This window comes from Taeniopygia guttata, chromosome 4 (genome assembly GCF_048771995.1).
Source record: "Taeniopygia guttata chromosome 4, bTaeGut7.mat, whole genome shotgun sequence".
In the NCBI taxonomy this organism is placed as follows: Eukaryota; Metazoa; Chordata; class Aves; order Passeriformes; family Estrildidae; genus Taeniopygia; species Taeniopygia guttata.
This window is the reverse complement of record NC_133028.1, coordinates 39,609,145-39,635,643: the sequence shown is the minus strand read 5'-3', so window position 1 is coordinate 39,635,643 and position 26,499 is coordinate 39,609,145. Positions and strand designations below refer to the sequence as shown.

General features: G+C 34.0%; 1 protein-coding gene across 3 annotated transcripts in view; it reads right to left on the bottom strand.

The window, feature by feature from the left end:
- Nucleotides 1–26,499, bottom strand: part of FSTL5 (follistatin like 5) — a 269,497-nt gene that overhangs the window by 29,958 nt on the left and 213,040 nt on the right. For 2 of the 3 annotated variants that reach the window (XM_041715855.2, XM_072928440.1), the window contains exons 11-13: nucleotides 14,759–14,785; nucleotides 10,425–10,543; nucleotides 3,769–3,918 (exon numbers count right to left, since the gene is read on the bottom strand). In XM_041715855.2, the coding sequence (XP_041571789.2) occupies nucleotides 3,769–3,918; nucleotides 10,425–10,543; nucleotides 14,759–14,785 (296 nt within the window). The remainder of the gene's footprint in view (nucleotides 1–3,768; nucleotides 3,919–10,424; nucleotides 10,544–14,758; nucleotides 14,786–26,499) is intronic. The other variant, XM_041715856.2, reaches the window with a different exon arrangement.

Genomic DNA, 26,499 nt, shown 5'->3' with positions numbered 1-26,499 from the left:
GCTAAACAAAGTATCTCTTGACTTGTTACTAAATTCCAAATTAACCTCATTTCAATTCTAAAACTCATCTGTGAGTCAATATTTGTTTTACTTTTCATAGTTTTATATTATATGTAAAAAGATTGTATAGGCTTTATGCTTTCATTATTTATTTTCTTTGTTTGCAACTACCGTAATTTTTACCAGTTTTTAATTTTGTTTGGTTTTTCTTGGTTTTTAAGTCTATTTTGAATAATTGCATGAGTAAGCTGGACACAGAACAAGTCTCCTTGTACTTTTCCCATGTATTTGGCTAAGTGTATCCTAGGAAATAATATTCAGATCAGTAACAAGTAGTAGAAATTCTACTTAGGTGTTCAAAAGTGACAGTAACACATCTGATTTAATTTATTTATCTGGTTAAACTGTCTGGTGTATTTCTGTCTGGTTAAATTGGGAATATTGTCTCACCAAAAATCTTTGTTAAGTCCTGTGAAATGGAAAAATAATTTATTATGATTACTTAAACACCTAGAACCATCAAAACCAATACTTCCATTCCTGAAAAGTTTTCCGCAGCTGGGGTAAATTTAATTCTGTACTTTCCATAGTTTGTAATCTGGATATTATTGAATTATAGGAAAAGCAATACTATTCCACCCCTCAAAATAAAATTATTTTGAAAGTCTTTTTTTTTTTTCCCAAAATAACATGGAAGCTGCTGGAGTATCCTGGTTTTAGCTCAATATTTAGCACAGACTCAATGCACAAAGCTCTTTGCTATGCTTAGGCATTCTGTACATATGTTTTTCAGCTCATTACAGAAACTTGAATATTTTTTTGATAGAACAATCTAACATCATTCAAAAACTGCACAATTGCATTATATTTCTGGGGAAAGGCTGAACTTTTAATTAGGCTGAATTTTACTTTTTAATAAACATACATCTTTGCAGTAAGTATCTCTGCAATTTTTTATGGTAAAGTGATATATATTTTTACATATTTAACAATAAATAATGTAACTGAAGACAAATTAGAAGAGCCTACCAATGAACATATTTCATAAAACCTAAATTAAAACCTATTTTCAATGAGCTCAAGAGGAATCACGTGCTTTTGACACTGAAGTCTAAATGGCAATAAATTCAATTATATTGATATTTCATCCCTCCTGTGGAGAAAAGGAAGCTGACACCAGAATGTCAGTCAGAGACCATGGAAAACATTTTCAGATATTCCAGTCCTTCAATTTTGTGGACTGTGTTGAGACTGTGGGTTTTCACTCTGTCTTCCTGAAGTAATATATCAAACCCGTCGTAAAAAAGTATAGTTTCCAGGAAAAAAAATCATTATCCACTCATTTTATCTCTATTTTATTAAGCAAAGGTAAATTTAAGTTAAAAACCCCACCTTTTTATTATTAACTTTGTGAATAAAATATTTTATAAGTCCTTACCACCATTTGGATAGTTCAAATTTTGGGGAAGCCATATCTGAGTCAGTTGACACAGAATTCAGAAAGCAAGTGTTTCAAGTATGCAAAAGTATTAAAATTGTTTTTGAAATTAATGCAATTTTTAAATTTAGTTTTAAATTTTATATGCCTATAGAGAATATATGTGTACACTTATATCATGGAATAGTTTGAGCTGGAAGGGACCTTTAAAAGTTGTCTAGTCCAAAACCTTCATTGTGAGCAGGGAAGTCAACTAGGTCAGTTTGCTCAGAGCCCCATGTAAACTGGCTTTGAAGGTTTCCAGGGATGGGTCTTGTACCACCTCTCTAGGCAACCCGTGATTGTTTCACAATGAAGACATTGCAAAAAATGTCTTCATTATATCTAGTCTGCATCTACCAATTTTTTAGTATAAAATCATTGTCCCATGCGTATTGCTACTGTCCCTATTAATAAATCTGTCTCCAACTTGCTTGTAAGTCCCCTTTAAGGACACAAGACTGTCTTCCTGGAGCCTAACATATAATCTATACTTAAAAGATTTTTCATTTACTTATCAGTGAGAAAGCAAAAAGGCATGAAGAAAAGCTCTATTTAAGTGAGGTTGGGTTTAAGTGTGCATTGGGTTTGTTTGACAAGCTTTTGGTAGCAGGGGGGAGCTATATCTTCTGTAAGAAGATGCCAGACACTTCCCCCATGCCCAACAGAGCCCATGCCAGCTGGTGCCAGCACAGACCTGCTGCTGGCCGATACCCAGTCAATCAGTGGTGGGCTAGAACCTCTGGGATAGCATAGGTGAGATGCACAAAAGTGCTATTGTGCTTGCAACTAGATGAGAGAGGAGTGGGAATATGTCAGAAGAACAGCTTTGCAGATGCCCAGGTCAGCGAAGAAGGAAGGGCAGGAGACACTTGAGGTTAGCCAGCAGAAATTCCCTTGCAGCCTGTGGTGAAGACCACACTGAAGCAACTGTGCCCCTGCAGCCCATGGAGGTCTCGGGTGGAGCAGAGATCCACCTTCAGCCCCTGGAGGACCCCACACTGGAGCAGGTGAATGCCTGAAGGAGGCTATGAATCCATGGGAAGCCTATACTGGAGCAAGCTCCTGGCAGGACCTGTGAAATTGTGAAGAGGCACGCACACTGAACAGGTTTATTGGCAGGAATCCTGACCTCATAGAGGACCCAGCCTGGTGCAATCTGTTCTTGAAGGACTGTATCCCATGGAAAGAGACCCATATTGGAGGAGTTTGTGAAGAACTGAAGCCCATGGGAAACCCACTAGAGAAGTTAATGGAGGACTGTCTCCACTGGGAATGGCCCCAGGAGGGAGCAGAGAAACGGCTACTCTTTCTGAGGAAGAAGCAGCAGCAGAAATTATGTGTGACAAACTGCCAAACTGACCTCCCATTCCTCATCTCCTTCGCTGCTGGTGCGGGAGGAGGTAGAGTCAGGAATAAAACTAAGCCCAGGAAGAAGGGAGTGCTGGGGGACAGTGCTGGTGTTTATGATTTGTTACACTATCCATTATCCTACTTAGATTTTTGGTAGGGAAACGAGCTGAATTTATTATCAAAGTCAAGTCTGTTTTGCCGGTGACAGTAATTGGTGAGTGATCTTTCCCTTTGCTTATCTCAACCCATGAACATTTTCTTGGTCTGTCCAGCTGGGAGAGGAGTGGTAGAGTGGCTTTGGTGGTATCTGGCCTCCAGTCGGGGTCAACACACCACACCTGGTTTTGCTCAAACTCTATGACTGTATTAACTGCTGTAACATAGCACTGATTTATGTCTTTTACTCAATGAAATATTTTCACTAAGCAGGGTGTCTCTAGCATCCCGGAGACTAAGAAAGCCGAGTAGAGAAGAAGCTTGAATTCAAAGTCTCCAGTCTTGGCTAAGGGTGGTGTTTATTTTTACTCTCCATAATTTCTCTGTCTAAAAGCATACAGAGCAACAGTCTCCACCTTCTGTAGCTAAACCTGACCTTTCTGTCAAAACTGAAAAACACATCCTTGTGATAGGACTCGATTTTAGCTCATCATCATTTTAGAGTGAAAGGTACCTCCAGTCAGAAACTTCCTACAGAACTACTCGAATAATATTTATATAAACTATATAAACTATATTTCATGCTATCTTCCTTAAAATTGTCTATTGAGAAGAACAGTTGTTAAACAGAAACTGCTGCTAAATTTTAAATGTAGGTGAACTTTTTACTAAATAATGTGTTTAAACTCAAGATAACTGTATTTCTGTTTCTGAAATATGAAAAAAAGTCTTAAATTATTTTGTGTAAATTAATAGTAACTAAAAAAATGAGAAATAAATACCTGTACAACTTTCTGAGACTGTACATCAACAATGAGAACTCTGTCAAGTGTGGGCTGAGTCACGTATATGAACTTGTCTTTTACATTAACAGCAGTTGCCCAAACACACCGCTGAACAGGATCACTATCTGCTTTGGGACAAACTTCATCCTATAATTCAATAGAAACAGGAAAATTATAAGAATCAAAACAGTCAACAACATAATAGAAAGACAAGTTATACCAATTTTCTTATTTTTTAACTGTAAAATAAAACCTCAGAAAATGTAGGGAAGGAAAAAGGACAGTTGACATGAGGACATAAAATCATATTAGCCAAACTGCATCTGTAAGCAGCACAACTCACAAGCACTATAAAATAATTAATACACCAAATTTTGGGATGTTTTCTAGAAATTTGAGAAATACTGTTGACCTGGGAAAAAAGCGAATTTGAAAAAAACATACATGTAGCAATAAAGTGAGCAAGGGGCAGAAGACCTTAAAACCAGAAAACCAAACAAGACATACAGTGCCTTGTTACTGCAGGAGCTGGTGGCTCCCACCTGAGCAGCGTCACAGTGCCCTGCAAAGGGAGGCAGTGCATGCATGGCTTACCCTGCAGCTGAGGGCGCAGCAGTAAGCCAGGCAAATATGTAACTGGGGAGATGATGAAGTACACATGAAGAGAAGGGGGAGATGGTGTGGTGCAAATTGTCACATGGCATAGGGGCAAAGCAGCAGTCAGAGAGATCAGCTGTTTTGGTCATTTGGAGTACTGATAGATTGCTTTAAAGATCAAGAAGTTTGGCAACCTCTGCCATGAGACATTTTCATGGCCTATCTTAATAGTGTTAAACCCAATAAATACCAAATGTCTTCTTACTACCATTCCTTCCCTCTCTGCCCTTCCATTCCTGCAAAAGGACAAATTTGAAAAAAAATAAAAATCTGTTGACTTCATTGAACTGATTTTTCATAATACATATAACTCTACACTCTCATTCAAAATACCTACTGTACTACCTACTACTTACATGCTCACTATTCCTAATTTGTAGAAATATATGGCAAATCATCATGTATTTAGCTACCTATTTGTGAATACTTTCTCCGAGAAAAATCTTGGGTTTATAAAAATTAAAGGTTACCTGGTCAAATACATTACTCTATGTGAAAATTCCATTTATAAAATAGCATGGTTTATTTCCTATAATGGACATTGTAATTATTTAAAAATATGGATCTGAAAAACACTCAATTTAGAAAAGTACAGGATGTATCAAGTGTTTTTGTTTCCTTGACCTTTTACTCTTTCGTCTCTTATTTTAAATTCTTTGCATCACAAGGGACAATTTTACAAAATCATAAGTATTATTTCTTTTTGCCACTTATCTTCTGCTTATTCCTAATTTAGAATGCTCTGCCTGATACATCATAACTGGCCGCTGTGAAAATAATTATGATATGTCAGCAGATAATGACTCAATGTAGAATGAGCAGTAAGATATGATGAGCTCTTAAACAAGAATTCTGTTTCTAAGCATCGAATGCCTTTTGAAAGGCACAGGAAACATTATGTGGCAGAAGACCATCTCTGGCACCAAGCAATACTCTTCAAGAGGATGATGCATTTCAACACTTCCTTTTCTGTATCATCAACATTCTTTGCCTGCTGTGCCTCTACATTTTCAAAAATACACTCAATCTTTATATGTCAAAAGAAGAAATAAATCAATTTCCAGCTTTAAATAAGAGAGTTTCTTTGCAGAAGATTGAAAGCTACTGCTTGCTTTTACATGGCTCTTAAACCTCAACAAAGGGAAGGTCTTTCAGGAATTATATGATAAGGAAAGGTTACTAAACTCAGGTGCTGTGTGATAGCACATCATCAGTAACTTCAGGAGAACTTAGAAATAAGTAAGAAGTAAGATTTAGTTTGTGCTGATAAAAAGCCATGAAGATCAAAGGGAGAAATTAAAAATCTGTTTTTTTAAGGCATGACAGGCATGGGAGAAATAGGACTTTCATTCTTAAAAGTAGCTAAATGCTTTTCATTGTTGCATAAAGTCAACATATGCAAGTATGTCTCTAATATGATGTGCAAGCATCATATCAGTGATCTATTGTCATTTGCCTTTTGGGTAATTGTTACTTCAAGTGAAAGGTTGTTTCACTGTTCTCATTATTTTTTATATTTTTTCTAAATATACCTTGTCTTAGTTCCATGTTTTATCTAAACAGATAACTACATCTAGATTGTTCTGCGTCATCCTCTGTATTCCCCAGAGTGAGCACCTTCAAATAATGAATCCCCAAATGCTTGTAAAAAATCTACACAGAGACATTATTTTCATTAGTCTCTCAGGGACTCACAGTAATTTACATGAGTTTCTGGGACTGAATTCTACAAGGACATATTCAATATATTATTCAAAAATAATGCTGACTTCTGCTGAAGGAATCTGTTTCTTTCACATTGATCATATAGATTAGTGTAAATGATTTCTCTGATACCACCTCCCCTTGTGGGATGTATAGCACAGTAGCAAAATACTCTAACTTAAGCACTTACAGGTATATCCAGAGATGAGCTACTGCCATATACATTTTCCTGAATCTGAGTCTAAAATACTCAGAAGTGTATTTTTAAAGATTTTTTTCACTATAAGATCAGTACAAATATAGTCTTTATATATATATATATATATATATATATATATACACACATATATATATCTACATATGCTAATGTACTTTAAAGGTCTTAAAATATTTTTCAAGTTGTCATAAATGTCTATAATCCAATTCCAGCTCTTACTTGCCTGAAAAGACTGAAAACATAAAATAAAAGCAAATTTTTTTTAAAATGTAACAGTGAAAATTATTCACTAAACTTCTCATATCCAAAACAGTGTTTTTCCCAGTATAAACTGGTTTATGTAGTTGTTTTTCTAGTAATTCAAATCTAAATTAATTTGAAACTATTTCAACAGAACTGAAATATTGCTTTTGAAAATATAACATTTATCTCATTAGACAGTGTGGACTTCTTTTACACTACAGGCAGTTATTCTGAGGCTCCATATTAATTTCCCCAGTGGTTGGGTATTGGTTAAAATTATTTCTCCTTAAAATATAAGCATAAACCCACCATTTTCTTCTTCTAATTAAAATGTGAGTAATTTACTTTTTCCTAATTTATTCTCTCTGAAAAAAAAAAAGTTAATATCTGATAAAACATTAATTTACTTCATTGTTGTATTCCTCCCAGACTTTTTAATCAAAAAGTGACTTATTCTGTAACAAGTCAGCAGATGGAGGAAAATAAATCCTTAGAGGAAGTTTTTCAAGATAGTCTGGGGCAAGAAAATCTCAAGAGGAAATATGTACTTGCAGATTTATATGTGCAAATTCTGTGTTTATTAGCTTACACTTACTGCAAGGATCCGCAGTGTTTTAACAGGATGTGAGTCAAACTCTTTAGGCACTGGAATGAAATGTGCAGCTATGTTATGGCTGCCTAAGAGCAACATGACTCCAATAGGTTGCAATAGTGCATGTTTTAAGACATGAATTTATGTATTACCTCTTCTACATTAAATCATGGTTTTCTTGACATTCTTTACTAAAAAATCAGACTGGATTGTTTTTAAACTTTTTTTTTTTTTTTAACAAACAAAAGTTAGAATTTACTACACTTTCTGTGCTGTAAGAGTAGTTTCTGTGTACTACAGTATGGCAGTTTCTGTGTACTACAAAGTATGCTTCAATCTAATTTCCTGTGGAAATTTTGGCCTGCCATGTAGTCACATTAATTATTTTGAAATGAAATATTTTGCTCTGACCTCCAGCATATATTCAAATGTAAGATGGCATATTTCACAGAAATTTCGCCATTATGTGCTACTTCTTGTAATAAAAAGAAAATCAGCTTTATGTTGAAGCCAAAAGGATTTTTTTCATTAGTCTCCAAAAGACATCTGTTTCAATTGCTTTTTTCCCAGTCTCTGGAAATAATTATTCTAATTGGGATTCATTGTGAAAGGAAAATAAAAACACTTTTGCATAAGAATTAGAATATAAGTCTTTGGCTAATATTAATTTGCAGAGGATAAACAGAGGCCGAATATTAGTGAGGAAAACGTCCCAAGCACTTCACAATGATGAGGTGTTTAAAGAGGTGAAAGACTCTACTCGAACCATGGTTAACAATCTATTTGACAACAGATTAAACAAACAGCTGTCAAAGCTGGTCTAACTAAGCAACAACCTACATCAGAAAATAGAAATCAGTTTATTTCTGTCTCTATGCACCTAGAATTTTCACTATCAGACTAATAAATTTCTACTTGCACTTGACATTAAGGAGATTCAAGTAATTTAGGATATTCTGGGAAGGAGAGGAAGGAGGTCTTTACAATTTCTGTGACCTATGATGATCCAGTAAAGCACTAAATCTTTAGCTTCACTTTAAACACAGTGAGTCTAATTGATTCCCATGCTAGATATACACCAAAGTGTTTTGCTGTGTTGACACTCAGTTGCACAAGAGGTAATTAAATATTTAGATAAGGGTTCTCAAGTATATAGCAAATGAGAAAATATATTTACCTTTAGCAAAATTAGCATACCTAAATATGTATATGTATAAGTACTGCAGTGTTGTTCACAATACAGTGCAATGTTGTGTAGAAACACCTGAGCTCATTCTCTTACAGCAGCTCAGTTCAAGTTTGTTGGCAGACAAACAGGAAACCTGCGGAGGAACACTGGTGTGTCATGTGTAATATCCAGACATTTTCTAAACTGGATTTTCTATCCAGTTATTAGCTAAACTGCACTGCTGAATTTAAAAATGTTCCTACGCTTTAGCAACTGTTTGGCAATAAACAACTCTCCTGGGGTTTTACTTATCACTTGAACAGCTAATGCAGAGAAGTGTAAAGAAATGAGAAATGGGAGAGGTTTAAGCAAATACGTGTTTCCTTTATTAATTCATATGTTAATAGTTGAATCATGGAGGTGCCCTGATGGGAAAGGCTATGTAAAGCTACACTAAAATATGCTTGGTATACTTACCAACAGCCCTGATTCGTAAAACTATATGACAGAGCCAAAGATAATTACTAACCAGCAATTTATGACATGAGCTGTTACCACTAAGAAATCACATGGGGAACTTGATAAGAATCTTATCCTGGGACAGAACTGGGTTATTTTATTATTATTATTCAGAGGAAATAGACTTTCCAAAGAGGCTTGAGGAATATATGATAGTCTTCAAAGGAGAAGAATATATTTTTTTAAAAAAAGTTTATTAAAACAACTTTAGAATTAAAGTTATCTAGTAGCCTATTTTCCTGGACTTTTCTTTTTGTTCCTTTTTTTTTCTCCCCTAAGAAGATATACTTATTATGCCACTCCAGGTTTGAAAGGTTCCAAAAGGAAACAAATTTTATCTATTCATCCTGATTATTGACACATTTCAATAAAAATACTCTTAAAATCTAGGCTGCACTTTAGATCAACACAATTTCAACAGCTTCTTAAATAATTAGCTTTTCAATTAAACAGCCATAAAAAAAATTTCTGGCTTATTTTTGACTGTGTCAACCTAATTTCACTTAAGCAGCACAAATCAAGGTATGATTAGCTGTTCAAAGCATAATTATTCACACTAAAATAGATCTTGTTGCTGAGTACAGCAGCCTTTAACATCGGTAATGATAACAGAAGAGGCAAACTCCATTGAGACAGCTCTAGCTCTGCTGTCATTGAGTCATTAGAGAAAAAAAAAAATGTACAGCTCAATGCTTAGCATGTATTTCAAGGTCACTCATTCAAATACAAATGCGAAAAAGTTACTATTTTTGAAAGCTGATGTATCATATAGAGTAAGTCTTAATGTAGTGACTAGTACCAAGTGTTCCTGCGGGAACATGCATCATGTCAGCTAGCAATTTGATTAGCAGTAAAGGAAAAACATCACAAGAATAAATGGAAGTAGAGAATACACTAGTGATTTTATACATCCTACTCAGGGAAACTGCATCATAAATTCTAAGAATTTGGGAAAAAATCAGCTATAGATATGTTAACAGTAAAGTTATTGAAACTACTTATATGAATTTTAAGTTGGAACCAAAGCATCAATCATCTCTACTAACATCACTGGAAGCTGTGAGAGCATTTACCAGGACAGGGATTTGCATCACAAGTTGAATATAGACAAATATCCAGTGGAGAAAAAGAAACCATCAACACTTCCCGGCTCCCCAAAAGATCGTATATTTAATATAGAGAGAACCAATCCCTGAGTCATTAAGATGAACTTAAAAGTGGTGGGTTGGAGGTGGGAAGCTGGTGGGGACTAAAAAAATCCAACAACAAGTCCAGAAATAGAGAGTTGTTAAAGAACTGAGAAAGGAGAAAGATAGCCAAAGAAAATGCTTGCAAAAGTATTCAGGGAATATTCAACACAAAAGAGGGACTGAACACTTGAATTTAATAGAAGAAAATACAAGAAATTTTGAGTTCACCATTATAAGCTATTTATTAATTCAAAAGACATGGCTGAATTTATCTGAAAACACAGAACTAGAAATAATAAATTCTTATGTAAAGAAAATTATAATTGAGAAAACACTAGAAATAGATTTTTAAAAACAACTTGCCTGAAAACCGAGGAGTTTTTCACTAGGCTTAATATGCCTCTGAAATTCACATTCCACGGGTTGTATTACTTTGATGCCATCTTCATAAAAAACATAAAACATGTTCCCAATTCCCAGACCTTAGGGACAAAAACACATTGAAATGTATAAAATTAAATAATGACAAAAAAGAAAATCCCTGTCTTGAACTAAAAACCTAATCACAGTTCAGTATGAGATCAGTTTGTTAACATGTATAATGGTAATACAGCTAAACCTATGGGACCTTTTGTTGTAAAACTGAAATAAAACTCTTACATTATTAAGAATTTTACATAGTTGTTTTTTTTTTTTCCATTGGCAAGTCAGTGTGTTTATGAATACAGATCTAGAAATACACAGTTTGACAGCTGCAGCAAATAAAAGTGATCTTGTGAAATCATCTACACTGAAGTCAAATTAATATAAATTCTCTATGTATGCTTTTTTTTTTACTTTTGCTTAGGGATGGAGAACTTAACATTATTTCTGTACAACATTAAAAGAGAAAACTTGAGTCTTTGTTATAAACTTGATACTTCTGTCAGAAAACAAAATATTCTCTACTTTATTTTATTAAAAAGACAGAGTTCAGCAGATATTGATTCCAATGTTGAAGGGCCACAGGTGTTTACAGACTATTCAATCCTTCTTCCACAATGTTGCTGAAATACATCATGCTAAGTTTTGTGGAGAAGGTGGGAACTAGATCTGTAGCATGAAGTCTCACAATATCTGTGATCATTGTCATGACCACAGAAAAGGACAACTAAGACAACAGTGGTTGATTTGCTATGTGGATTCCACCATGGATGACCAGCTCATATTCATAAAATTCTTTGAAGAAAATCATAGTACTTATAAAATCATAACTATAACCATTCTGACAACTAAACTGTTGGCTACAATGGTAAAAATGTGCATCTATCCTGGGCACAGGACCTAAGCTTTCACTTGACATAACAATATTTGGTATAGGAACACAGAGGAGTCAAACCCATGAAAAAGAAATTTGAACTAAAATTCTGGTTATGTTAAATTCTGAGGGAAAATCACTGTTAATAGAGAGAGAACAGGTCTCAATACAAAATAAAGTAATGAGAAAATCAAGTGGCGGTAGGAGGAATGAATGCTTGTGTGTGTACGTATATATGTATTTATGTACCCACATACATAAGTTTCCAGTCCCTGTTAGGAATCATAGCTAACACAGTTCTTTAAAGGTTGTGATACATAGAAGGTTGTCAGGCTATGCCCAGAGCAAACACGTTCAATTATCTTTGAGAAATGTTGAGGAATCCTTTCCCATTTCTGGCCAAATTATCCCAGAAAGAGAGGCAGTCTCCAAGCAGGGTTTCCCTCACTTTATATTGAATCTATCTATTAATAAGCTAGGAAAAAGTGTGAGAGAAACTTGTCTATGCTGCATTAGGTGCAACATAGAAGCAGGCTTAGGTTCATGGAAAACTCTCCTGTCATGTCTATTCAGAGCACAGGATGTACTCAGGGCAATATGCCCACTCTGGCCAGTGGGCACTTTTGTATGCCTTGTATGCAGATAAACCACACAATCTATATAAGACAGCATGTTCAGGTCTCTCTTTAGAGAATGTCTGACATTGTATCATGTAAGAACAGCTGAAATTTGCAGATAAGAAGCCTGACTGATGTTAGGCTGCCTGCACCAGTGAACACAGTCTAAAGATCTATAGCTGAGCAACTGGCATATTGTGCCTTGGGGATGAATATGTGAACATGGCTGGGGACAAAACAGGGTTTTCCCTTCTCCATCCTATCACTGGCTGAAGTGTACTATAGTTATTAGCAGGATAAGCAATATCAGAATGTGAAGAAATAGCTCAGATGATAGCCCCAGGTGACCCAGACATTTGATAATCAGCCTCCGAAAACCTCCACCTCATGTGCCAATACTCCAAAGTAAGATTTTCAATGTGCAGATATTATTTATGATTAATAAACAGCCCAAAGTTTTAAGGCTTTATTTCAAAAGTATGGATAATAATGTTCGCCAAACTGTTCTACAAAAACAGTGAAGGGCATACAGTATGAAACTTCCTTCTTCGATTTCAATACCAAGTCAAGGAAGTCAGTTCATATAACAAACTTTACCTCTGGATCCAATTAGTAATTCCCTTTTCCAAGTTATTATAACCCAAAACTCTTCATTTGAGTGAGTGACTACAGATACCTGTACAAGTATCTAATCTGCACAAATATCTAATCACCTTGGCAAGTCACTTTTTTAGAACTACAGGAGCTATTCCTTTGAAGTCTTAATTTTGCAACCCTCCTCCCACTAAATACAATCCTGCACATTTTTAAAGCAGTGCCAAAAGTAGTAGATAAATAGATTTGCTTCATTTAGACTAAATTGATACTTAAAAATAGCTAACACCAATTTTCTTTAATGGTGGTGGTTGGGGTTCTTTTGCATACATATGAATAGATTTATATTTATTTATATATTACATTATTACTGTAATACACATGTACCTTCAAAACCCTTTCAGATTTTCTGATGCAAGTGGTTGTGATAAAGATTTGTGAACTTGATACAGAAATATCTCTAAGCACAGAGGCCTATGTATGATTTCATGATCTTGATTGTCCTACTGATCATCCATCCTTCCTTCCGATATGTTAATACTTTCATAACAGAAAATAGCAGAGTATGGATGGCCCAGAGAAGATGGTGGTGATACTTATTGGCATCTTTAGGGTATTGCTCTCTTGGTAACTATTTCCAACATTGTAATTAGTAACAGTATTTATTGGAAACACAATGATTGGCCTGCATTTCTATGCAGAGAGATTGAGAATATCTACTCTTGGAGACACAAAATCTGCTACTATACACTGCTTTTTTGTTTGGTTTCATATTAGTCACAGAGAAATTTTAATGTCTTTACCATAAGCACTCTGGTAAGCTATTATTTTTAATTGGTATTTTTTGTCACACAAGTTAAATTTTCCTAGGTGTATTCTAATGACTGAAAGCAACAAATTGACTTGAAAAGACAATAAACTAAAAAATCAACGGGATTCTAATCATGTTTTCTGTTTTGAGATAAACCAGACTCGATACTTTCCCAACAAGAGATGAGAACATTATACTTTTGAGAATTTGGTACAAACTTGTTGCATATTAGTTTAATCATTAACAGTGAAATTGCATGAAACTCTAAACACATCATTTGTATTCTGCAAGGCCAATAGAGCAGGAGTATCACAGCTGAGCTCCACTACAGCCAAAGAAATGATTGTTTTTACCAGCTGAACAGGGGTTAAACAGGAATAAAAAAATAAAACCTGTTCATAATTATAAATACACTGGGAATGACAAAGGTTACTACATATAGGCAAATTAAATATCAGATTTTTAAATCTTTAAATTAATTAAAACATTTTTTTTAAAGTCTACAGAAATACTATTTCTATCAAGAATTCACAGCAAAGCCTGATTCGTTATCTTGTATTATCAATCTTCCAATGGAAATAATTTAAATAACTTCTTACTACTGAAATATTTTAATTCCTAAATTGCAACTTTAGATGAAGAACAGGCTACTTAGAGCAACATAATGGGAACTTATGACAGCTCTTAGATTATAGTATTTTTCTGGAATATGAAGATAATTTTTGAGATCATGTTATATATATATGAAAATTAATACCTATCTTTTGTTTGTAAAAAATATCTCCATGATTTTTATGTTAATAACACCTGATTGTGTCCTTATTTATGTTTATCCTTCAGTTTATCACAAACATCCATTCCCTGCCCCAACATTTATTTGCAAACCTTTCCTGAGTATAAGAATACAATGCTTAGTTTAATTAAGCAACAACAGATATATCAATCTTAAACTGTTTAAGAATATAATTTTGTCAAATAAGAGAGATTCATACACGAAAATCAATCTCAACAGCATATAGGCTGACTGGTTAGAAGTTTTACTATGACAACAATCAAAAGTTAAAGACCTACATTTTAAATCTGAGCTTCTTGTGTATCTTTAAACAACTGTTTGAAAATTGTGAACAGCTTATTTCCTTCTCTCTCCCAAAAAGGAAAAGCAGTTTACAAAAGTATAAGCATTTATATGATTAATTTCCACTTTAATTTTTTTAAAGTCAAATTCCTCTTTGTTGCAAGGGGGCAGGTAGTTACTGTAACTGTTGAGTACAAAAGAAAATTTTGTACAAAAATGCACACACACACAGACAAAAGAAGCAACAGATGAGCAGTTCATCAAAACACAGACAATATGAACAAAAGTAATCTCCATTACTACCTTGCTCTCGCCACAATATATTTGCAACTGCAGCATGTAAGAGAAAGAAAGAACAGAAAATACAGATGATCAAGGGAAGACAATAAATTATACATCAAATCTGAAATAATTATAATGCTTTAACCTCTGATTCACTAAAATACTCCTACAGGTAAACCACTGAAAACAGTAAATTAAAAATAGTTCTCTATGACATGTGACCAAATTGCAATTAGCCATAGTAGTTATTTGGGACAGGGTAAACCCCAACACTTCCACTAAACTCCTCCAAGCTAACTCCATTAGCCATTACCAACAGTGTGCTTTATAATCCATTACAAAAAGTATGTGCAGTTTTCATGCAGATAAATTATAGATATCAATGACAGGTGATGCAGTTTTCATTATTTCCTTTAAACTCTGGACTTGGAAGAGACTGATTTCAGAACATAGGTATGAGAGAGATATGCAAAATTAAAATATCCACAAGATATTTTTTCTGTATAGCTGTAACTCAACCATGCTACCAAAATTGTCATGCTGTATAATGTTCACCATTCTTTTTGGAAGACCAAAAATGGCAGTATAAGATGGCATGGCAACCAACTAAATTTTTACATTGATTTTTTTCTCTGAAAACATAAATTTTATTTGGCCACCTTGTTTATAATTGGATTCTAGACCTTTGAGACCAATGAAATTATATTATCCTAATATTGCTCTTTCTATCTGTGGAGAGAAAAAAAAAAAAAGCAAGCAAATGTAGTCTCACAAATTTAAAGTATTTAGAACTCGGCATGCAACAGAATAAAAATTTTTAAACACCATCACTGAAAACTAAAACATATAGCAAAGTAATGAACTTAAGAAATTTAAGAAATCCCAAAGGAAAGGAATACAACACAGAAAACACATCTGTCACACACACATATAATGAAATGGGGAGGTTCATTGAAACACAGTGCTAGAAAAGCTAAAAACATTAGTATGCTTTAAAAAAAAGTTCAGAAAAAGTAATGAAAGACATATTATTAAAAATTATGCTTGCATACAGAAGTTCCTCATCTGCTGAAGCTTGAGAGTGAAAATGGGAATTATCACTTCAGAAAAGGTCTGGATACTAAAATTTTCCCTCAAAATTTGTACTTCAACAGACAGGAGAGGGAAAAAACAACCCTGGAATATGACGCAGGCCTTTGGGTCTGGTAATGCAGCCAGTTTTGAATTCACACTCCTGTCGGTGCATCTAGCCTGAACTGCATGGTTTTGTCTTTGAGGGTGTCCAAAAGATTTCTAAGGACTTGCTAAACAACATCCCCTACATCCACCCTGCCAGTCATCTCACTGCAGAAGGCCATCAGGTTGACCAGGTTTTTTTTCATCTGTAAATCCATGATGACAGCTCCTAAACACCTTCTAGTTCTGGGAATGGTTTCCAGGGTGAAATTCTCCATTTCTGTTCCAGAAATCAACACGAGGCTGATGCACCTCATATCTTGGAGTCTCCTTCTTGCCCTTGAAAAGCAGCACTGGATTTCTTACAGTCTGCAGGAGCCTCCACAATCCTTCAGAGATTGCCAAGAGTCACCTCACAATGCCATGGGCCAGTTTGCCCAGTGCTTATGGATATATCCTATCCAGGCCCTTTCCCCTGTGAAAGTCCGCGTCATTTGAATGGTCTCAATCAGATCCTCTACACCATGGAAAAAGAAATCTTCCCTTCCAGAGGATGACTTCCTTCCCAAACTTTCCCACTGATGTCACGTTCCTAGGAACAGTTTTGCCAGGAAAGACAGATGTGAAGAAACCTTCAGTACAACTTGTCTTCTTCCATATGCTTTTCCACCAGGTCCCTATCCCCCTCAGCAGGCTCACATTCACCTTTAACTTTCTTTTTCATGCTGATGTCTCTTTAGAAGCTCATCTTTTGTTCTTTATGTCATCCACCAGACTCAGCTACAAATGGGTTCTGGAACTTTAAAATTTATCCCTGCATATCTAGACAGTGGCTCCAGTTGCAGATCACAATTCTGTATTTGCCTGTGTTATCTTACACAGTCTTTCTTATGAAATAAAGCAAATTAATTTCCCCTGGGCAATCTGGAGGATTTCCTTTAAAATTACTTTTCACATTGTGAGGAACTAACCATGTAATACATGACACTTGAGGTCCCATAAATTCAGCCATAATGTTCTACAGCTTATCAGTGTTTTTCTAGGGGTGACATAGGAAAGAAAATAAAAAGTAATTACAATTACACAAGTGTATGAAGCTGTACAGGATCAAACAAAATGATTTAAAATGCTAAGTACAGAACATCTTAATTTATGTTAATGCAAAATGATATGTATAATTCTGAGCTTTGCTCAAGAAAAAGGGCAGGATAATAAAAGTGCTTTAAAAGCCTCATACATTAATTTTAAAATTAGCAAATCAGCTAGAAGAAAATTGAGATATAATTTAAGAATGCAATATAATGTCATAAAAAACAGTCACAATCTCACCTAAAGGATCAAGAAACCTCACCTATTTTTTCAATCAGACCTATAATTTCTGTCCAGGAAATATGTCAAGTCTTGAGATAGAGTTAAATGTTGGAACAAGTACAGCATGTATGCATATAAAGTATGCTAAGGAACATATTATTTGCCTTCCTTTTTGGTTGAGAAAGATCAACATTTTTCAGCCACACTTTATACTAAATACTCAAACATTTGTAAACTTCACAATGTAAGCATACACAATTATTGATAGATCTCAGCAAAATGTTCTGGTTTCAAGACAGAGTACCATCTTCTCTTCTGTCATGATTCAACAGAGTTATTAAACAGTATTAGGAGATGTCCTGAGAGCCTTGCAGAAGACGCTTTGTATTCCAAAAGTTTGTGACCTTGAGCAGGCTATGTCTGCTACACGGGGCCTTGCCTGCATGTCGCACGGGTGCCTGCTGCAAGGGTAGGTGCTGCAATGCTCATAAAAAACCTATGCTGCACACTCATGGGCCTTATGACAAATTGCAAACTGCCAGATGATATATGGCTTCGTTTGTTACACCAGATAAAACCACCACAGCATGGGAGGGAGCAGGAACCTCTCAATGGAGAGCATCTGTGCAGCTTGATGAGGGAAAATCCTTAATCTATGCTGCATAAATAAATCTGCAATGCCCAGCACGTGAAGGGTTGCAAGATTTACTCACTACTCACTGTATTCCACTTTTTATTATATCTTATTAAAGCAGCTATTTTATTACATCAGTTGTTGCTGGGCCTTTTATATTGTCATCAAAAAGAAGTCTGCATTGTTCCTCCTTCTCCCTTGTCCTCCAGCAGTGCAAAACACGGTAGAATCTAATTTAAAGAGGTTTTCTTTCTTTTTGTTTTCTTTTTGTTTTCTTTTTTTTTTTTTTAAGCACACTTACAGCTCCATAAAAATCACTCTTCATGGTCCTTCCACAGCTATTCTATGGTTTTCTATACAGCCAAAGCCTTTGATTAGGAGCAGCTAACATAACATCTGAATGCTTGTTCTTCATCATTGTTATACATTGTGTTGGTTGAATGGTAATAGGTTGCACATATTTCACTAAACTCTGTCCTTAGTAATTCCTGAAATTCTGCAGCAGACTAATAGCAGTGTAAATTTTTGTTTGGATGGAAACAACTGCAAAAATCCATGGTATTTCTAAATGAATGAAGGTACTGCAATATCACTTTGCAAATAAATTCTGTATCCTTCTCTTTCTTGTTGCATTGGTAATAAATTTCATTACATTTACTTTTTTGTCTCAACAGACAATTTCAAAGATTTCAACTATTAACGGTGTTCTCCCTCCCTACTTTTATTTTCTTGAAACATTCAATACATTTTGGAAATAAAGTGTGTGTGTGTGTAGGCAAAATTGACATTGAGTGAGTTTGAAGACTAAATGTAACTCTTCTATGTCCTTTTGGCATTATTAGCTGTTCAAATTTTCAATAATAAGCATGCAATACTATATATTCAGACATACTCAAACAAAATGGATATCAATTAAAAGATAAGAAGCCACTGCCCCTTTCAGTGTTATCAATTCCATTTTAGCAAGAGGTCGCAAGTAGGTGTAATAGAGACTAGGACAATGAGAAAAATGCAATAAAGTCATACGAAAAAATGTGTAATTCAAAATAATTTTTCAGAATTATGCTATCATAATCTGCTGTACTTTCAATTACATTAAAAGAGTAATTTCAAGATGTTTAAAGGGATGTTGTCTCCTTACTTCATTCATAGCCACCACCATTGTCAACTGTTTTGATTAATCCTAAACACAGGATAAAGACAGTGTATATGTTATTTACTCTCTGTTCTCACATCTCTAATGTATAAACACCTGCCCTTATGTTACAGGGTAAATCTAAAACTTAAGTACTACCTTTTTGCTGAACTACGTATGTTTTTAATTATTATTTGTGTATTAGAAATAATTGCATTAAAAGTGAAGATGAGTTTGACATGAATTATATTTTTATGGAAATTCCACAATCACTTACCTACCTTTTCTATCATTCTTTTTCTATAAGAAATTCAGATTTGTTTTTTTTATATACAAATACAAATATATAAACCTAATTTATTTGTGAAGCCAACACTTTTTAAAAAGTTATCTATTGCTTGCTTTAAGTATTTTAAAAATAATTGTCATTACAAATTCTATCCAATTTCCAGTCTGTTCTTATGTGATATGCACTTCCATTTCATTTTTGGTTAATACAATAACCGAAGATCTGGTTTCTATATATTAGACTATTATTTATTAGTTAAAAGTCATAAGCTGACACTTTAATTTTGTTCAAATATGAACGCTACCTTATTTTTCTACGTTTTGTATAACTCTTTATAATGAATCCTTCATAAGTCCTTTCCCATAGCACATTAACTCAATCCAGTGTACACTAGCAGGAAGATAAAATGGTTCAGGAGCTGAATTACTTGGAAGTTTGAAATAAAGTCTTTGCCCACAATGCTGTCAACAAGTATAAACTTGTTTAGCTCTGCCATAAAATAAAATGCCAGCATAAATTATCTCTGAGAAAATTAGGTAAATAGGTACTATTCAGTATCAGATGTGACAGGAAGATTCTATTAAAATTGCATAAAGCCTTTCAGAGAGAATCTAGGCCATAAATCACAGTCAAAAGGCTTTTAGTCTTATTCCCAGTTCTAGACAGTGGAGAGGCCTTGTTGCTTATGATGGCCATAAACCTGTCAACTCAGTAGCATTCAGATCACATAATCTTTTGAGGTGATAAGACTATGACATTACCTAAAAAAGGCACAGCTAGAAATAGAGCTATTTAATGGCATGGAACAGTTTTTGGTTTTTTGTTGTGTTTTTTTTTTTTTTTGTTGTTGTTGTTGTTGTTTTTTTTTAATTTAGTCCTAAGATACAGTGCACAAGTTAGAGAACTCTAGTTCAGCTTTTTGTGACTAAGTGAAAGAAACCATAGTATAAATTACTTTGCCACGTATGATGATGTCACAGTGGGTGAATTCAGTAACACAAGAGCCTGTGGTTGATAACTAAAATAAAAACTACCAAATATTAGAAGTTCATCAAGTACTTTCAAATTGGTCTTGGAAATGTCCTAATAGTTTTACTTGATAACTCTCTATCATGACAGCTGTCTCCCCAAGATGTGTACATATATCTCAAAAACAATTAGAAAAACACCTAAGAAGTCATATTAATCAATCACAGACTGAACTGCACTTTGTACATAATTTTTTATAAATAGTTAGGAGAAGTTAAAATATTAAAAAAAAAAGAAAGAAAAAACCAAACCCACAGAACTGTTTCACTTCAAAGGGAACAGCATGAGTTTTTATGATCTATGACTACAGTATAATAGAATTATTCTAAATTGAAACAGAAAAAAATTAAAGTACATCCAAAGTACCTGTCAAAATTATCAAGAGATGAACAAAAAAAAAAAAAAAAAAGGATTTTAAAAGTTACTTTACTTCAAAATATTTTACTAAGAAAAAAGCTAAGAAAAAAAAATTAGGTACTTGAAAATTACCCCTGAAAATATTCATTTGTCTTTGGTGATGACTATTTCTTATTTGCCTGTTTTCTACACTACCAGATTTTTGTCTTTAGGGAAAAAAAAATCTATATTCAGTGTAATCTGAAATTCCATATGTGTATCAAATTACACTGATATATTCTACTCTATTATTTATATTAAATATTCCATTATTAGCTTAAGTCTTCCTAGATCACTTTTTTCTGAGTTAAAAAAATGGTTTATTTGGTATATTTATCTATGTATTATATTCCATAGTCTGTTAATGATACTTTGATTAAAAATTAAAATTTGGTCCAATTCCATTGGTCTTACTACTATTTCAATGGAATCTCACTAAATAAATAAATTTCATAAATGGAAGTCATAATTTCTTCCTCCTCTCTTTGAAATTATTATTCTACTGTGCATCAACAAAAAAATGCAGTAACATGTTTCCCACTCCACCTTTCTCATAAATATATCGTCAAGATACACTGCCAAATTATCTTTGTCCTGTATTTAAATTCTTCAGCTTCCAAACAGTTTTTCAACAACAGCAAGATGATGACTGGTTTGCCATATGGCTTCTAGGAGTTGGGCTGAGCCAATCTTTGTTTGTGATAATCATAGGTAGTCATCAACAGGTATCTACAGTGGAGCTGTCCATTTGTGTGTTCACGCTTTAAATGATGCTAAATCCAGTAGTATGGAGGAGAAGGCTATCTGTTAATAGAAGATTTGAGAGTCTCTTAAAATGTACCTGCATGTACTACAAGCTAGAAAATGAAAAGCCATCTTTTATCAGTTGCTGCAGAGATGCTGGACAATAGAAAAATGAACCTGTTTACAAAAAGAGAGAAATTGGAGTCCTAAAGAAAAGACAGAGTCTTAGTTATGATGAAATCCCATTCTTCTGATAGCAGAAGAGGTTCCAGCAGTCTGACTTTCCTTTATACCATTGCAGCAGCAAAAACCCTGGAAAACATCACAGATTGCTGCCAAAAGTAGAAGAAAAGCATTGTCACATAAGAACTAGTCAAGGTTTAAATTGTACTGCTATGAATCAGTTTGGGTTTTTTAATGTTCTGTTGACAATATTCTTCTATAAATATTTTTTGTCCTGCATTTGTACAGGAGCAGGATAATAACTGAAACCAGAGCCTGACTGAATACCTTCTTTTAATCCTTACAAATGACTAAAAATTAGGGTAAATCATGTGTAGTCAAGACAAATATTTAAAATAACTAGGTCCAAATGCAGTGCATAGAATACTTGCTAAGAGTTTCAGATGTTTAATCTGGTGCTATTAGTTAGGTGGTGAATGTGGAAGAAAAAGTATCAAATATATATTTCTCTTTCTAGAATATTAAAGAAACAAATAACTTGTTGCTTGTGCAAATAACATTGCTTGTGCAAAGAGCAGTTCTCATTAAAAAAAAAACCTAAACAACTGTAATAAAACAATTAGAATTCTCAAGACAAAAAGACTGAGTACTATGGTAACTGTCTTATTATGAGAAACTTAGGTATTGTGTGTGTGAGAATTTGCAATCAATATTCATATATTCATAGGACAAGAATTCTTAAGAAGTCAGTTTATTGGAGGGGAAAAAAGAGAGAGACTCAAAGGAAGAAAGGGAAGGAAAAACTGACTTCAAAATGGAAACTAAGCATTATTCTGTATGAGTGAAATTGATTAATAAATAGAGCAAAATACCAAGAGAAATGAGGGATTTTTTGACTCTCTGCATGTCTGACTCAGGTATATGCATCTCTGTAAGGATACGCCTCAAGCAAACAAAGCATTAGCTCCGTATTCAGGCAGAACAGAATGCAATTTAATGTCTTGTGAAATGTAAAAGATAGAAAGGAGTTAGATAAAATGGTTCCTTCATGCTTAAATCTATGAATCCATGAAATACCAGTTCTGAAAAATACAAAATGTTGGAATGAAAATAAAACCAGATTTTGAACTGCTATTTGTATTTACAAATGTGATTACACCAAAGAGTCTTTCCAACACAGCTGAGCTGTCTCAGGTATTATTAGAGGATCATGACAGTAGGGGAGACTCTTGTGTTTTCAATGAGATTTAGACCAGGTCATTAATCCCCAGAATGTTTTTACCAGTCACCACAGGGGTTATTCAGCTATCAACCAGACCAGCTATCTCATTCTCAATGGCTGTAACTGCAGGCTTGAGGGAAAATGGAATTCACAGCAGAATTCATAGCAAAGAGACAATGTGCAGTCTCTGGAGAATCCAAACAGCACAGTTCTCACATTCAGAAGTATTTTAGATGCTACTGCTATAATCAACATCAGAGGAATTAAACAGGATCTGATAATACAGAGCAGTAGAAATTTATCACCAGTACTTTTAAGAGATATTTATATAGGTAATATATAAACTAAAACTTTCCACTATAACTTGCACAAATCTAGCAAAAAGGATCCATGTACTGGGACATAGTTGTTAAATAAATAAATAAAATTTCAGGTACATAATGAGTTAATTGGTAAAAGGCATGTCTAAAGTTAAAGTACTTATAATTTAATTTCTCTCACCTAAGACAATGTTAAAATGAAAGCATGTTTTCAGAAGTCTTATTTTTAGTGCACATTGAAAAAGACTGATGTGCTAAGAGAAGGTCAAACTGTCCTTGAGACTATCATCCACTATTCAAAATTTTACCTATGTGAGACAGAGCAATGCTTCCCTGTTCAGTGCTGGCATTTACTGAACAGATCTGGATGACAAAGCATTTTCAGAGTATTTTCCATTCACTTCCATCTAGATTACCATACTGATGATGAACCATTATCACCAAAGTATATTGACTTTTTTTGGTAAATGGACTTCAATTTTCTGAAACTGGAAACTTTAAAATAAACAAGTCCCTAGCACCCTTAATTCATTCTTCACATTGTGTAACTTTACTTTTTCTACTAGCATCACATTTCCCACACTTCAGTAAAGCTTTGCCTTCATTTCTTTTCTCTTTATAATACAGACACATGCATTACATGCATCTGTAACAATCCTATGAATTATGAAAACCTAGCAATTTAATAGCACTTTTAGACAGACAGGTGAGGTAAAGGTTTGCTTATTATTTAACAATCTACTTTTCCATAATGACTGATTTTTATTTAGTCCAAGGTAGCAGAGAATATAGTATTTTCTCTTAGGAGTTGTTTAAATGACTAATTTACAGAGAAAGCAACTAGCCACGCCCTTTCTGTCACAGATAGTATTTTTTTCTCAAAGCACTAAACAGAGTTTTTAATAAATTTGGGATGTATTGAAAGCAAGATTCCACAAAAAATAATGAAAATGTAGGTTTTTATGTGAAGTAACATTAAACCCCCAAAGTTTTTCCATGCACCCAAACAATGGGTCAGATAAGTACAAAAGTGAACATTTACTTTGACTATTACACTTTCTAGGAAATAAAATATATGCACTGGTAATGGAATAATGTTCTGCATTTCTTATGTGGCTTTTGAAATTAATATCATGCTCAAGGCAGTGCAATTTTACAACATAATTGTATTTTATGTTTTAGAACTCAACTGTGAAGTTCTCACTAAATTCTCAAAGAAAAAATCAACTCAATGTTCAGAAATGCTTTTATTTTCCTTTGATTTTTATATTTTGTGACAACATAAAGGAGAAAAGCCCAGAGTAACTGACAAGTTAGTGAGAATCTGATCTTATTTTATTCAAAATAGTATCCTAAGATTTCCAAAATGGTGCCCTCTAATAAGGAACTAAAAAAAAAAAATTAAAGTGTGTCTGCTTTATTCTCTTAAAGGACGATAAAAGCAAAATAATTTATAAAAATGTCATAAATGACAGACTAAGTTTATATCAGATCATACAGACTCACATTTGCATTCATCAAAGACTATCTTTAGAATGCAACTTGTGACCTAATCAATATGCTTGAAATAAAAGTAGCTGTAGCCTTGTGCTTACTATGTGTGAGTGGGGTTAAAAAAAGCCTACAATCCTATCCAAGTGGTTTTACCTATGTGATTTTATTCTTTTATAATCCCTGATTTAATGTATGAACAAAAGTTTTGGAGGAAATATAAAAAGCAGAAAAGAGTTAATAATTAAACTTTTCCACTTCTGACAGCAGTACTCCAATGCTAGCAACTCCTCCTTGCAATGAATTTTTTTTAAAAAACAGCAGTAGCTTTTTAAACTGCATCTATAAAAATGTGTACCTGTTGAAATTTGTTCATGTGGTTGTGACAATGATTTTGACAGTCAGTGCTTTTTTTATTAGTACATACCTTAGTCTTGCATGTACCAAAATGGGATTCTGAGCAAATTGGAGTTTAACATATAAATATCTGCTACACCTAAATTTGAATGTTATAATTATACATCTTTGGGTTTTATGAATATTTACACATGGATCAATTCTTGGGAAACCATGTTCAAATGCCAAGGAACATAACAGTAAAATGCTTCCCTCCAACATACAACACAGAACTTGCAGAGTAAATTATTGTTATAGGAAGGAAGATGACTATATCTTTGGGATGAATTGTCTTAGAAATAATTTGGCTTATATTCTGTCTTCCTTCATTTACATCTTTCATGACACCAATGGGCATTCTAAGAACTTACTGCTAGTAGATATTAAAGCATTTGTTACAAGCTGTGTTCATTGTATGGCATGTGATTTTACAAATCCTGCTAAGGTAGCAGATCTAAAATCATTACATCACATTACAAGTCCTGAAAAAAGTGTTCTGCATTGTTGTGGATATTCATACCTATTCACAGCAGATCAGGTCCTCAAAACTGAATTGACTAAATTGAACTTAAATTGACTAACTTAACTAAAACACTTGCAAACTGGATATCTGGCTACAAATATTTTGTTATTAAGGCCGAACAAGTTTTAGCCAAACATATACCAAGTAGAGTTTGTCAGGGTCTTGAAATTTGGCAACATTCGCAATAATTTTCACACAATACAATAGGCAAATGGAAGTGGCCAAGCTACTTCACATTACCAGATTACCAGAAACTCTGCATGATCAAACAGCTGTTTGATCCTCAGCTGTCTTCAGACACATCTGAGCAGTAATTTTCATGACATTTATAAAAAAACCATATTAAGGCTTTTGAAGAATTACAGTTAAAATTAGTCTTAAAGCAGATAAGTAAAGATATCAACATTTAGATTATAAAATTTTCCTGCATGGAGATTTCCTCTGAAATATTTGAAGCATAGTAAACCTCTGAACTCAATGTCCTTTGGCTTGTGAGTGTCAGGCAGACTTGCAGTGATGCTAATTCTGCTTCTGGTATCCTGCTGAGTACTTGACACAGCTGAATATGCTTTTAAATAAACAGGAGTGTCTTAAGTTAATGCAATCACACTCACTAGTAAGATAACCATCATTTTACTGGATGTATTTCTAATAAGTATGTAGTATTCATTAAAATAAGTGATTTAAAAGAAAAAAAATGCAAACAAACAGAAAAAACAAACCAATCAAATCAAACAAAAAATGGGTGAAGTACAAACTCAGGAATGGATTTTTCTAAGCAAAGTGAGGTAAGAGGAAAAAAATACTGTTAGACAAATAATAGGAAAACAGGGTTTATAAATCCCACTACAATATAACAGAGGATAAAGAATTCTGCTTTTTAGTGGTGATATTGATTTCTTCAGCACATTCA